This window comes from Belonocnema kinseyi, chromosome 3 (genome assembly GCF_010883055.1).
Source record: "Belonocnema kinseyi isolate 2016_QV_RU_SX_M_011 chromosome 3, B_treatae_v1, whole genome shotgun sequence".
NCBI classification, from domain to species: domain Eukaryota; kingdom Metazoa; phylum Arthropoda; class Insecta; order Hymenoptera; family Cynipidae; genus Belonocnema; species Belonocnema kinseyi.
The window spans coordinates 74,885,313-74,901,773 of NC_046659.1; the positions used below are offsets into that span (position 1 = coordinate 74,885,313).

General features: G+C 30.5%; 1 protein-coding gene across 1 annotated transcript in view; it reads left to right on the plus strand.

Annotated features, from left to right (window-relative positions):
• The window catches only part of LOC117169878 (neprilysin-2-like), a 75,986-nt gene that overhangs the window by 23,013 nt on the left and 36,512 nt on the right, over nt 1-16,461 (plus strand). The window contains exons 2-3 of the mRNA XM_033356386.1: nt 4,440-4,616; nt 11,271-11,483. Coding sequence (XP_033212277.1) covers nt 4,440-4,616; nt 11,271-11,483 — 390 coding nt within the window. The remainder of the gene's footprint in view (nt 1-4,439; nt 4,617-11,270; nt 11,484-16,461) is intronic.

Here is a 16,461-nt window from a genome sequence, read left to right on the forward strand (position 1 = left end):
TCACAGCTTTGCGTGCGAAATCAATCACTTGTCCCGTGCAGACAACTTTTTTTTGTGGTCTTGTATGACCATAAATTCCCTAGGCTTTTCCCTTCATTTTGCATCTAGAGAGAAAATGGAACAATCCTGAAACATTTGTGGTTCATATTTAGACTTAGTACGCAAAACTGCAAAGGATATAGAATTTTTATTATTTTTTCCGATACCGATCTATGTACTATGAGCAAGACCTTCAATTTCCCTAGAATCACCCTGAAGGCAAATTTTTTGTATGCTTTCTGTGACCAGAAAATCCCTCATCTTTTTCCTACTTTTCGCATCTAGGGAGAAAATGATGGAAGCTCGAAAAAGTTAGAGGTCAAATTTATATTGAGACCTAAAACTGCAGAGGAAATAGCATTTGTCTTATTTTTTGCTTTATAAGTCAGTTATAACACCAGTACGTTTATTCTTCTGTATACTGGTATTATCAAACCAGTGTCTAGAATAGCCCCAGTTTTCCCCTATTTTCTGAATCTAGGGGAAAACGGAGACGTGTAGGACAAATTCTGAGGTCATATTCGGATTCAGCAGCTCAAAATCCATAAGGGTAACCTAATCACTTGTCTCGATCAGACAAATTTTTTGTATGGCCTGTGTAACGAGAAAATCCTTAGGCTTTTCCTTACTTTTTTAATTCTGAGAGAAAACTGAGACGTGTAGGATAAATTCTGAGGTCATGTTCGGATTCAGCGGCTCAAAATCCATAAGTGTAGCCTAGTCACTTGTTTCGTGCAGACAACTTTTTTTTTGTGTGGGCCTGTGTTCTTTAAATAAATTATCTTCGTTTCACTAATTTTTTTTCGAAAGTTTTTTTCTTGAAATTATTATTATTAGTCTAGTGTCATATTTAACAACAATAGCTGATTCTTTTTTAATTATTTAAAAAAATGGAATTGTTTTGAATTTTTTTAAATTCGTTTTTCCTAAAGATTATTAACATTTTTATAGTGGAATATTTATTAACAATAGTTCATTAACTTTTAATTATTTAGACAAATGGAATTTCGTTTTGAATTAAAAAAAAATTATTACTGTAGGTCTAGTGGAATATTCAAACCAATTCCAATTGTTTGAAAAATTAAAAATTAATAAACTAATTCTAATAAATATTCCACTAGACCAATAGTAATATTTTGTAAGAAAAAAACTATTTTTTGAAACCTTTAAAATGGCCATTAAAATCTTCTGGCAATGGTCATCACCAAACTTTGGCAACGACCAATACAAACAGATAGTAACGATCAATATATCTCCTTATCAATGTCAATCGAAACACTCAGCAAAAAAATAATGTCTCCATAAAACGGACAACAACAACTCTCAGCAACGATCTAAAAAGCTTTCTAAAAATGGCCAACAACAAACTTTAACAATGATGAATAAAAACTCCCTAGCAATGAACACTAACTACATTCAGCACAAATTAACATCAACCTTGAGCAAATCTCCATATCAACCTAAAGACACATTCAATAATTGTCCTTAGCAGTAGCTAATAACACAAATGGCTAGTAACGTAGCCCTAGCAACGTACATAAACAACCCTCAGATAAGATTAATAAAACATATCTAATAAATGTTAACAACATTTCCTAGCAAACTAATAGCATCCCTCAGAAACGACCACTAGCACCATCTAAGAACGATTAATAAAAACGTTTAGAAGCGATTAATAAAACTCTAGAAACGGTATATAGCAACCCTAAGTTTCGTATAGTAAGCTTCCATGCGGCAGGCAATAATAACCATAAAGAAGATCAATAATACTCCCTAACAACAATCTTCCAATCAACAACAAAAACTAACAATAACAGGGATGAATACGACTTTCAAGAAATTTATGATAAAAACAGTTAGAAATGGTCAATTACAATCCTGAGTGATGAGAAATAACATATCTTATCAGCAACCCCATAGATACGACTAATCACATACGTGTAGAAATGACCAATGAAGGTCCTTATAAGCGCTCATTATAACTATCCAGAAACGGTTTGAAACAACCATCCACAATGGGTGAAAACAACTCTTAAAATGGTTAAGAGCTTCCTCTAGTGACGGCTAATAACGAACCTCAGAAACTGTCAATAGAAACCCTTAGCAACAATCAATACATAAAAAACCTTGTATAAGTTCAATAGTAACCCTTATTAACGGTAATGACATATCCTGGCAATAGAAAATGAAATGTTTTGGCAAAAAGCAATACCATTCCCTAACAAAGATTAATAACATCTACTACAATCTGTTAATAACATCCCTGATAAATGGCGAGTAATATTCACTAGCAACAAAATAACAATATTTTTCAGCATTCAATCGAAACCCTCAACAATTATCAATACAACTTCTTCGACAAAATAAATAGCAACCCACATCAATGAATAATAACATGCCCTAGCAACCGAGAACAACAACATATAGCAATCATTAATAGAAATTTCTAAAAACAAAAAATAAGAACCCTACAGAAGAGTCGATAACAACAATTATCAAATTTTAAGCAGATATCCTAGCAACAGGCATTAAAAGTCCTCAGAAACGACGAATACACCTCACTAGTAACGGGCAACAACAACCACTTACCATCAGTCAGCAAACAGCCCTTATCAAGGGTTAATAGTATACTTCTAGCAACGAACAATAACAAGCTTCAGAAACGATAAATGCAATTTTCTAGCAACTGTCTACAACATCCTCTGGTAACGGTTGATAACAACCCTCAGCAACTGTCACTAACATCATCTAGTTGTATTCAGTAAAAAACCTTAGAAACTGTCAATAGCAACCCTTAGCAACGATCAGAACATAAATAACCTCGGAAACAGTCAATACAAACCGAAACTTATAGGACATTGATTTTTTTAGGGTTCTTACACTAAATATTGCGAATTCAGATAAACGATTTTCCAAAAAAGTAAATAAGAATAACCTTTATTCGGCGTAACTCCATAACGACATGGAAGGACCTTTTAATTAGAATATAATGTTTCACCATTTTGTTGATTAAATAGTAAAAAAAATTGCAAGTTTATTAGACAAAAGTAAATTCGTAAAATTTTTTTATAATTCTTATGTAACTTCTGTAACTAGTCAATTAGTAAACTTGAACTGTCTATTTTTATCGATATAGACAGGTTAACGTTGAATACACATCTCAATAAGAGCCAGGTGCGTGTATTACATTTTATCGAATTTCACAGCATTTTAATCTCAGGATTATTTTGCACGTGAATATTTGATCAAAGTAAGGTCAAAAAAATTAAATGTGTGAATAATAATTATTTTTCCATTATGAAGCAATGAACAATAAATTTTGTTATGTTGGTGAGCGTGACGAATGGAGCCTATTTACCAGTTTCAAAATATTGCTATCTCACTGTTTCAATAAAAATGAGAATGTTAGGCAATCGCATTCTTTTGTCAAGCTTTTATTTTGATCATATTTTCTATTTGTATTAACTTCTTTTATCTAATAGGTACAGCCCCAAATATGTTTACATACTCTTCGTTGGCAATCAGTTATTTTTCAGTATCTAATTAGTAAATATTTAGGCTAATCCAATGAGTATTTTTCTAGTAATCATTAGTAATCCATTTTGCTCTAAATTAATTAGTAAAACTTCATAAATTTATATTTAGAGATTAGCTTGGATGAATTTTAATCATAGGATTGCACTTGTTATTCTAAACTTTATGGCAGCTAGTTTCAATTTAATGTCAGAATTACATTCTTCTAGAATTAAACCCTATCATTAAGACTTTATTTTGTAGCTTTCACAATCCTGAAGAGTATTGACCCCAAGGTAGCGCCATGCGATGACTTTTACCAATTTTACTAAGGTAATTTTTCAAAAACAACAGTCATTTCGAAAGATGAATTATATCTATCGACACGATAGATATAATTCCCTGGACATAAAAACGCAAGAGTAACTAATGAGTAGGATTGAAGAGCCGATTGAATCTAATGAACCCTGATGGATCACACTTACGAATTTTTTTTACAAGTGTTGCATAGACTTGAGTGAGCGCATTTTGAAATTTATTCTTGTATAAAATCAACATTTTGCGAATAAAAAACTAATTCCTCATTTTCTTCTGTAACGAACATTGAAAAAAATGGTTATCATATACTATTAGTTGAATTCAAAGAAGCAGGTGGCTGGCCGCTACTGGAAGGAGTCTTGTGGAAAGAGGAAATGTTTGACTGGATAAAGGCAACTCATGATGTGCAGAAAATGGGATACAATAGGTTTTACTTCTTTGATCTTAAATTTGTGCCAGATTTTCGGAAAAACAAGAAACGTGTTTTAGCTGTGTGTTATTACGTCCACGAAGAAAAATAACACAGATTCAAATTTTATATTTTAATTCAAAAAATTAATTTTGTTTAGGTCGATCAGCCACATTTCCCTATTGATCACGAATATTCCGTTGAAGGATTCAAAAACAAGGGAGTCACAGCCTACTACAATTATATGGTTGATTTTGCTGTTATTTTAGGTACCAATAGAGTTAGAGCTAAAAAAGAATTAAAGCAAGCGGTTAAATTTGAAATGAATCTTGCAAATGTGAGTATAAATACGAACTATAAAAATATTTGGTTGATGTCTCAAGGAAATGATAAGGCCGAAGAAAATCAAGTTTCTTAATTCAAGTACATTTTCTTCAGACAAAGGTCATTTTGTTGAAAGAAGAAAGTGAAAAGTACCCCGAAATTTTCAGAAATTGTGGTGTATATTTTGATTTTATAAACTTTCCATATCCGTTTAAAGTTTCTTTAAAAAAATTATGTGACCCAGTAAATACGGGATATAAGACTCTTAAATACAATTCTGATTATCAAATAAAGATAAAAATGATCCAATCTAATGGATCCAAAATTAATTTTCACTCAAATTTATTCATATCGGTCGAGACGAATTTTAAAAAAATATTTGCATTTGCAAACAATTAAGATTAGAAGGGTTCAAATAACAGTAGTCATTTAGAGTTCTTGCTTTTTCTTCAGCAGAAATTTTCATAATTCTTATTTAATGCTAATGATCAAAGACTTATTTTGCCCTTTGAAGGATTCTCCACAAATTTGTTCCAAAGGTGTTTTTTCAATTTTAAGCTGTCATTACTTATAACCATAATAACTGTATTATTTCTGAATTAATTTTTTAAATAAAATCCACACAAATAGAAATAAAGAGAGCTCTTCAAAGAATAAAAAAGGCCTTGATCATTAAGCTTAAGTAAGAATTGTAACTTTTCCCTAAAAAGGAAGGAACGACTAAAAGTCTGAATAACTGATGTATAATAAACAATTTTAACCTGGACTATTTTCTTTATAAAGTATGCTTAGGAGCCTTTGTAAAATTTTGACGACTTTTGAGACTGAATGCGCCTAGTGTGTTCTTAATTCGTTCTTCTCAGTGCATTACGCGCCCCAATGGTCCCAACAAAAATTTAAGTGCATAAATTTCCTTGTGAAAAAAAATTTTTTCAATTTATCATCTTACATATTTTAGGTTATGGGACTTTCGAAAGTGATTTTCTGTTATTAAAAAATTGTCCTAAACAGAATTTAATTTTAGTTTCCGTGACATAACTTATGATCTGTTCATTTTAGATCAGAGCTGCGTTTATATCAACTTAAAGATATTAAATTTACCAAGGATCTAAGAAATGAGGATCTAGCACTGACATGTCTAAAGCTAGTGTGTCCTGGAAAAAATATTAAAGATACTAAATTAAATATCTGATAGTTTTGCTGCAAAATGGATGTACTTTAATTTCTTATAGTCACATTTTGCCACTCTAAATGGCTAAGTATGCTTTAATTGATGTGAGCGAATCCTTTCAGGTTATTTTGTGACCGTTATTTTGGTTGTGACTACTAACGCGCGAGATTTACTGAGAATTACCAGTTTTGACAAAACGGACTATTTCAACTGTTTCGAAAGATTTTAAAGCCTGCTTAATTTTACATAATATTTAATTATAAAAAGCTTTTTGGGGCACAAAACTTGGTGATCCAATAGAAAATCTGAAATCTGTATAAAAGCGTTGCATATCATATTGATTTTTCTATTTCATTGAAATGTATAAAATACCCCGTACTAATAGAAAATAATCATGATAATTGATTTAGACTTAATTTTTCCAACATAAGTATCCTTTTAAATATTCGTGCTATACTTTCAATGGAATTTGCTTATTAAAATAACTTAAAATTCTAGATCTCCGTAAGTAGTCAAGATAGAGTCAATGAAAATTCTCTGAGTAAACCAATGACAGTGGCAGAGCTTTCCGAAATATATTCCAGTATTCCTTGAAAGAAATACTTCAACACAGTTCTGAAATCGTTCGTAGTGATTGGCGGCAATAAAGTAATAATAGTGAACGTGCCTACCTTTTTCAAAAAATTGGAAATATTGATAAATAAAGCACCAAACAGAGCGCTTACTAATTACCTTTTCTTGCGATTACTTGAGGAAAGTGCAGCTTTTTTAACTAATGAAATTCAAAATCACCAAATTAAGGTTTTTACTGCAGTCTTTGGTTCAACTAAGGACCAGCTAGATGGAAGAATTACCTACAGATGACATCTCAGCTTCTAGATATTTGAACTAGTGCTCTGTATGTCAGGAAGCACTTCACACCAAAATATAAGGAATGTGCAGAAGAATTAGCAGTCAGCATTGAAGAACAATGGAAGAAACCCTTAAAACAGGTGAGAGTCTTTCATAAACTATTTATTTTAATTACTAATAAAGGGGAGAAGGGACTAATGCAGAGAAATGACAAATAGGCTCCCGGGACATCTAAACAAAAAATACAATGAAAGATAAAAGAGTAAATTCTATTTGTGCTTTAAAAAAAGTAGTAAAAAATATCCATTTAATTTTTTATGGAATAAACGTCTTTTAGGGATAGTCTACCAAGCCGAAAAAAAAACGTTTTAATCGAGCCAGCCTGTTATCTATTGCCATCTGCATTATCTACTGTAAGTAAACCTCTCATAATTTTAGTTTTGAGAAGATGAATAGAGTAAGAAATGGTAAAATGGACAGAAACGAATTCTATTGTCTTTCAGTATCAAACAAAGTTTAAAAAAACCATAAAAGGTTATTGAAACGTTTCTTGTTTATGCAAGAGTGATTTTTTAAATTTTAGAGCCCCTTTTCCCAGCCACCTATTTTTAAGATTCGTAAGCCTTTTAGCTTACTCTTTGAGTCAGATCCTATATTTTAAACTTCACATATCATAAATATATAAATTATTTGCACTATAAACGAGATTTCACAGAAATACATATTCTTGATCTCATCAAAGATTAATCCCATATGATTATGTTTCGAGAAAATCTTGACTTTGTCTGAAAATGTTCAACATGCATCACTTATTTGAAAGAATTTTAAGAAACTTTAACTGATTTCGAGATTTGATGATTTTAAAGATTCAAGGAGATTTGAAAAGATTTGAAAGGATTTAAAGGAATTCTAAAAAATATTGCGAGATTTCAAAAACTATTAAAGCATATAGATTTAAGAACATTTTATATAATTTCAAATGGCTTCAAGGAAATTCAAAGGATATCCAAATATTATAGAAGGATTTTAAGGGATGACGCCTAATTTTAATTGCTTTCAGAAGAGTTTAGTATAACAGAAGAAATTCGAAGAGGTCCGGAAAGATTTCCGCAGATTTTCAACATTTCAATTAATTTCAAAAGATTTTCCTTAGATTTCTAAAAATCTCGTACTGCTTCGAAATATTTTAGGAAATTTTAGCCTGTGAACCAACTTGAAGAGATTCTAAGGAATTTTGATTGGATTTTGAAGATTTCATCCATTTTAAGGACAGTCACATAATTGAAAAAATACAATGTGTGGCTATAGGAGAACATGGCAAAAGTTAAACTTTGATCGATTAACCTTGAAATTTTTCGTGAGGAATAATCATGAATTTTTGGGAAATCGCATATGAAAAGAGTGCAGAGAGAGAGAGTATATACAGGATTTGCTCAGCCTGGCAGTAATGGGGATATCGAATAGAATTCTTGAGAGCAACTGCGAATCGCCGCACATAAAAGAGACGCGAATAGAGACAGAAAGAGTAGAAAGTATTTGTACTCGTAGGATAGAGACAAAAAGATATCCCTTCGTTCTGTTGGTCGACCAGTCGTTTTTCTTTTCAACTCACTCCCGTGCCAAAACAAATTTCATTTTAAAACTTTAAAATTTCATGATATTTTAAAAATGATGTCAAGCAACTTTGAGGATTTCTCAAGATATCAATGAATCTGAAATAATTTTATGAGATTTCCACAGCTCTTAAAGGTTTTTAATTGATTTTTAGGAAGCTAACTTATTTTGAGGAAATTTGAAAGATTATACGCGATACTGACGGACTTTATAGAACTGTAAGCGATATTCAAATCATTGAACAAATTGTAAATGTACTAAAAAATTAGCAAAAAAATTTCCGCGATGTCAAAGGATGACAGAAAAGTTAACAGCTAACTTACACCAAAACGTTTATTTGTCTTTAACTTGCTCTTAATTTCATTTCAGGTCGACTGAATAGACGAAAAAATAAGAACGAGTGCTTTGGAAAAACTTTAATCTATGGAAAACTTTATTGGATATTGCAATGAAATTTTAGATGACAATATTCTTAATCAATACTACAAGAAGGTGGAAATCACTCCGGTTGATTACCTTTAAGCAATTTTAAACCTCTGCGTTTTCTGAACAGACTGTTCTTTGAGTCATTTGAGAAAGACTGTAAACGATTCAGAATGAACATCCCACATTGATAGTACTAGTGCAAATAGTGCCGCTGCATATTTTAAACAAGGTAACAACGTTGGTAAGCTTTCCTATTGATTCATTTTTGCAAAAGTGTACAATGTTTTGGGATGAAGATTCCACGAATGATAAAATTATTTTTTGAGACATCGCTCCAAAAAAAATGTTTTTTAGTTGAATACGCGAAGTAAAAGGAAGACTCACGTGATTGTAAATTTGGTTGTTATAGTACTTCATGTGCCAACATATCTTTGAACAGGATTGACATATTGGCATGATTTTTCCTCAAAACGTATATAATGATAGACCAAGTGATATCGGCTCATAAAAGTGTATGCTTGTCAATCTCTGCCACGTACAACTTCGAAAATTCTTTAAGAGATTTAGTCGGAAATGTATCCGACCTTCGAGTCTTACGTTGTGTCAAACGAATCTGCAAATCATTACCTAACCACTGAACATAGTCACGTAACCGTCTAATCACGTACGCATCGCATTTCAGGATGACGGAATGCACCGAACAAAGAGTGCATTCATTTTTGCAAAAACCTGGTCCATAAGTGTTCGAAACTTTAAAAGAAGAATTCTCTAACAAAAATACCAGTTTTCAACAAATTAAATACATTTTTAGCTAAATTGTTTAAACAATGGATGAGATGCAAGTTTTTGATAAATTTTAACAAAATACACTAAACTCCCGCTTTCGGTCACCCTGTTCTCAGCTTTCCTAGAACTGCTGGTTCACGCAGTTTCTCAAGGGAGCAGGTCGAGAGCGGCTGCAACATTATATATATAGATATTTATTTTAATTGGGAACGAGTCAGATGGCCCTTATTGTTTACGTTTCGATCCCTCCGAAATCAGTCCAAGATTATTTGAAGGCAACGCCCAACACTTGACTGAAAGTGAGAGTTGGATGTAGTGGAATTTCTAAATAGACAAAGAGCCAGTATTTACCAAAAACTTTCTAGTTAAAATTTCATTGAAAGTTATTAATTTCCAATTAAATCTGAATTTTTAAATGGATAGTTTTATTTTGTACCAAATAATTGAATTATCCACCAAAATATTAAATTGTCAAACGAAGTGACGAACTTTTAAAAAAATCAAATTTTCAACCCAAGAATATAAATTTTCAAAAAAAATACTTTCAAAAAATCAGTTTATTGTTCAACAAAATAGTTAATTTTTTAGTTTAAGAAATTAATTGTTATTAGAAAATATAAGGAATCTTTAAGTTAAGAGAATAATTTTCCACCAGGGAGCAGAATATCAAAAAAATTAATAAATTTTAAATCGAAATGTTTAATTGTTTACCAAATTGTTAAATGCTCAATCCGAAAATACAAATTTTCTACAAAACGGTTGAATTTTCAACAAATTTATTCAATTTTGAACCAAATGATAAAAGTTAAAAAAAATCCTTCACCAAGTGTGAGACATGTAATGGTTAAATAAAAGTAATGAAAAATTATTTATGTAATTAAACAATTAATTAATCAAAAATAATTATACAGATTACAGGAAATCATTTGCTTTTAATTAAAGGCAAATCGTTAATTTCTAAGGAATGGCTAAATGTATCATTTATCATGCCTTATTTGGACTCTAAATGTATCGTTTTCCATGAATATAATAATTTTTTCTAATTCAAATTGTATATTGTGGCCGGAAATTTATAGGTACGTCATATTCAATAAGTACCACACAAATGCATTCAGAGTTAAAATTATCCATGTTGAATACTGAATTTAGCCGTTTAATTATTTTTCTTAAACAAATTGCAAAACAAAAATGAAATTTTTGCCTTTGAAACCTAACATTAACTCAAATTAAGCCTTTTCAAATATATGACATGAAATCATTATTTCTGTTATTTTGTAAAGAATATTTCATTATTTAGATAACCATCAAAATGACAATTAAGTATTAGATTTGTTTCAGTATTAGATTAGTTTGAAACTGACTTTAATTAATTTTTATTAATTGAAGAGTTAGCTTGATCGATTGGTTGAATACTATTTTCAGGGTAGTGAAAAAGATATATACACTGATCGATGGTAATTATTTCTCATGATAATTATAATGATCAAAAACTCAATATTATTCCACAAAAAAAATCAATGTGAACTAAATAAATGCAGTGTTAATATTTTTATAAGACTTAAATCTTTTCATCCCTTATTTCAATCGCCTTGCACAGTTCGAATAGAATTTCTTCGAAATGACTGAATACGTAGAAAGTTGACTGTAAATGCTAATATGATCATGAAAATAAATTTTTAATTAAATTATTTTTAGCGCAATTTCGATGTTTAGTTAGGGCTTGAAATTTGGAAAATTTATTTATATATGTAAAAGCATATAAGTTTCAAATTATTAAATGTACCTGCTGAACTTGTGCAAGGCATTTTCTTTAATAAGGATAGGCCGCAGTATCTGAACTACGCTGGGATTGGTCCATTTGATTTGGGGTCTGAAATCACTCACGCCATCGACAACCAAGGTAGACGATTTGACATAAATGGACATTTTAATGATTGGTGGTCTGCAGGAACCAATGAAAAGTTTCTTCAGAAAGCTGCTTGCATTACTCAACAGTACGAAAATTATGCTGTAAAAGAAGCCGGCGTCAAAGTAAGTATCCTTATTTTGCAAATAATTATTTTCTCGCTTATTATCATTAAAATATATCGAAAACAATGTTTTATTCTGATCTGAATATTTTTTCGTCTCAATTTTAAATCGAATAATTTAAAATTTATGGTTGAAAAGATCACTAATAAATCAAATATTCATGCTGTAAGTTTTCTCATATGTTCATTTTAATCAATAAAATATCTACTTTTAAACGAGATTTATTGATCCAAACATATATTTATTGAGAATTTAATATTATTGTATTGAAAATTCGGAAAAAAATGATACAATTAAAAAAAACGTATATTTCAAAGTACAAAAATTGAATAAAACTATAGCCTTATTTGTAACGAGAATGTAATTTCTCAACATCAATTTGTGATACGAACATTTTGTCCACTTTTATGATTTTCACAGTAAGAAATAAAGACCAAACTCAAATTCTTTTCAAGTTGAAATTCCAGAGAACAAAAATAGCTATACTAAAACTTACGAACTGAATTATTTTATAGGGCGGTCATTCAAACTTGAAAAAAACCAGTATATTTCCCGGTACTACTGCTCAGAAATAACATTCTTCTCAATTCGATTTTTAGCGTTTATAATTAAAATTATTTAATTCTCATTGGTTTATTATTAATTAAAAACAAATTTCGACTGATTTAAAAAAATGATGAATCAATAAAATACAGTATCAAATATTTTAAAAATTTCAGTTGAATGGGAACCGTACCCTAAATGCAAACATTGAAGACAATGGAGGCGTAAAAATAGTGCGCCTAGCCTATCAAGATTTAGTGCAACGCAACGGCCCGGAACCCAAATTGCCTGGATTAAACTATTCCCAATCGCAGTGCAAATCGCAGTGCAAATTTTCGATGCTTTTAAATGACAAACAACCTCACATATTACTTTAAAATCAAGATTGGACAGTCATGTACACACCCGCTAAGGAAGTGCTTTCTTCACGAATTAGAGTATATTTTTCCCGCAGTTAATTTAGCAGACTTACAGCCTGAAAAATAGAAAATTTATTTCATTAAGGAATTATTCTTGCCACTGAAATAAAAGAGTAACAATAACGCTTAACTTGAAAATTTAAAGGTTATCATGCTTCATATGATTTACTCTGGTGTTAATGAACTGATTAGTAAATAAGTCCGAAATCACTGAATAATCAGTGAAATGTCTAAGTACTATTTCAATCAGTCAATTTTTCACTGATTTATATTAAGATAGTAGTTTTCACTAGTTAACGCGCGAAATTTTTACAACCATTTGTCAAAACTTGTTTTAACTAGTAAATCGCGAAATAATCAAATGCTTTTGTAAGACCCTGAAGATTTTTTAATTCCATCTTATTTCATGTTGTGACTCAAAATATTCGTTAAAAATAGATTCACCCAATTGTGCTTTTGAAAGAACTGGTTTTACCTGCACTATTCAGGGTCTAGGATCTGAATAACCACTTTCCTGTGACCAGTCGCTAAAAAAAATACTTTTTAAAGGGGGGGCATGGAAAAGGGGTCCGAGATGTAACCAATCACTCTTCTGTGATCAGTCGCTAAAAATACTTTTTAAAGAGGGATCTGGAAATGGGTCCAAAATTTGACCAATCACTCTGTAGCCTTTCTTATTGTAGAAACTTTTGAGTAATTTGAAATATCGGATTTGGCTCAATGTCGACTCCATAGCACAAGCGATTCTCTTAAAGCGCATATTTCCTTACAACATTATTTGTTTCGAGTTATCACTGAATACTATTGGTAAACATAGTTCTTGAAAAAGCACAATTGGGTGAATCTAGTTTTAATTGATACCTTTAACTAAAACACGAAATAAGATGAAATTACAAAAATCTTCGTGATTGTACAAAAGGACTTCGTTTCTTCGCGTTTTAAATATTTAAAACTAGTTTTTACTAATTTCGGGTGTAAACGGTAAAATATACAAAAAATAATTGCTTTTCGGTAACTATGTGTTACATATAAAACTACCTTCATGTACACTAAATAATTACTTATTTTTTCAAGAAAACCGTTATTCTACTATGTCATTTAAATCTCAACACGAACTTTATTTAATACATATAGCAAATAATTCCATTCAACATACGTGAAAAATATGAATTATAGACTATGGATTCATTTTGATATTAAGATATGTTAATTGAGGTTTATAATGTGTTGCAAATTCTACATGTAACACTTAGTTTCCATTTTTTGTAAACTAATTGTTTATGACTATAAAAAACGATAGCTGAATTGTTTTTAATACAAATTAGAATGCGTCTTGAAAATTATGCATAATCCCAAAATATAAAAAAAAAACGTTTCGTCGAATTTAAGGCCAATCTACTGTACAAAAGTCTTATTGCGATTTTCCTTGAGTAATACAAATGATAAATATTGTAAGTGAATACTAGTACAGGTATTTAGAAGAGGGGCGCAGCCTTTGAACTTAGAATCAGTAAAATTTTTGTTTTTTATTTGGGCTCCGACGATCCACCGTGAAATTATGGTAAATGTAAATGTGCATTATAAAATTTGTAAAAAAGTGTAACAAATTCTAATTTCTAACCAATTTTATTTGTTTTAATAAGCACAAATTTAATAAAGTTGAATTTTCTTTTACGCTCATGACATCTGCCAATCTATTCACACTATCCTCCTTCTTTTATTGCATTTTTACATATTTATCTTAATTAGATGATATATGATTGATATGAAAATTAACTATCGATTTTACGTTAGTTTTGGTCTTTTTTCATGTACTCGTCTGAAAGTACGATACCTATCGTATTATCGGATTGGATTTTAAATTTTTAATTTTTTAATGTCGACAAAAAATGCAGTAAAATTATTTATTGCAAAATAGTTGAAATTCAAGAAATTTTAATCAGATTAAAGTCAAATTAAAAATCCTGTCTAACGTTTGATCATCAAGTTAATGGGCAGAATTCCCGAAAATAAATCCAAAAATGTAGAGACTAATTTGGAAAACCACCATAAAATGTTCCTATTGCACCCGTGTGGGAAAATTTCATGGCAGTCCGGTTACAGGTCTGGCCCAGTTCTGGATTTACCTAGACTGTGTAGTCTAAAAGATCTAGTTGGCCCACGTTTGGCGCTTATCAACTAGCCGAAAATAAACAAATTCTAAGTTCGAGCAGGAAATTTTTTTTGAAATATTTCGAAAAAGTTACAGGACAAGTTGCGACATCTTACCAGATTACGTAAGCACTTTAAGTGCCAGTGTTTTGTTGACTCTGACCTATCTGAAAAACTGTTGGCTTAAGTCGATCAAGTATCACAAACTGTCAACCAGCCAATAACTCGCAGCTGACTAGCCCATAACTATCGGCTGACCAGGAGGCCTGGCCTGCAGATCATCAGAAAAAAGTTACACATTTAGCCAGGCCCAGACGAGACAGTATTTTCAGCACCAAGATTAGATACTAGAAGATCTAGTATGAGTCAAGGAAGCTCCCTACACTTTTTTCACACAGGGAATTTGAAAAAATATAGGAAATTCCTAAAAAAGAAAATTATTTTTATTTGCACAAAGAATAGAGCAAAACAAAATTAAAAGGCAACCAACCAAATCCCCTTTCTTCTCTTGTTTACTTTGACTGTGTTTCTTATTTTTATTATTATTGAATTACAATAAAAAAACATTTGCGAATAACAATCAACAACGTTTCCGCACCCCTACGGCAGCCTTATCAAGACAAGAAACATAATCAATTCACAATAAAAAAACTGTTGTAAAAAATAATCAGCAACGTTTCAGCATTCATACAGCACTCTCATCAAGAGAAGGCAAATAAGATACAAAGAGAGAGAGAGCATTGTGGTGTCGCTGTTGTTCCTACCTGCTTAAATTTTTCTTGCCTTTATAAGGGTGCTGTAAGAGTGCCGAAACGTTGGTGATTATTTTTGCAATTTTTTTTTTTATTTACAAATTCTGCCCATCGCAAAATAGGTTACCAAAAGTAGATCTACAAATTTTCGTTAGAAGATTTTTCTATATCAGAAATGTGATTTTTTTAATCGGGTATAAATACATAAAATGTAGGAAAGTTAAATTCATGGGGAAATGACACAATATACAATAAAATGTTTCATGATAACATTTTTCATGTAAAACTCAGACCAAGTTACAGAAATTTAATAAGAATACTAAATTCAATAAAATATTATTTAACATAATTTAGAAAATTCTGCGTTTCAGGCATATTTTTATTTAATGCAGAGCGAAAGTAACGTGATAAGAATCTATGCTGTAAAGTCAAAAGAGCATTACTAAAAGAAAATTTAGTTGATTCGTATAAAAATTGAAAGAAAAATACTGAAAATTAATGGAATAATAATATTTGCAGAATGCAAATTTAATTCAAATCTTTTACACTATAAGGTCAAATACTCTTCCATTTATTATATTTATTTAATTGTGCGAAATATACAAGAATCACATTTCTTTAATGAATATAATTATGCTTTTTGTTTTTTTTTCCTGGAACAACTTGGACAAAAAAGTTTCAAAAGTAATATAAATGTGGTATGAATTTAAAGCGTTTCTAAAGATTACGTAGCAAGACATTCGACTATGATAAAGCAAGAAAGTTTTCAAAAATCTTCTTAAAATATATTTAAAATAGGTAAAAATATTTTTGAATGAACAAAAAATCATTTCTGCAACTTAGCATAATATATATAATGATATATTTTAAATTTATATTTAGGTACGAGTGTGCACGTGCATGAAAAGACATATTTACTAACAAGGTTCCAAGGTTGTCTGGAGGTATGAAGAAGTCACTTATTTACCGAAAAATAGTAATCTCATTTTTGTGCAGGCGTGCTTATGTTTTTCTGTAATATATTTTTAAAAGAAGAGATTCAAAATATTTAAATATAATAATTGTACACTGAATATATATACATAATATAATACAATATATAATAATATATAA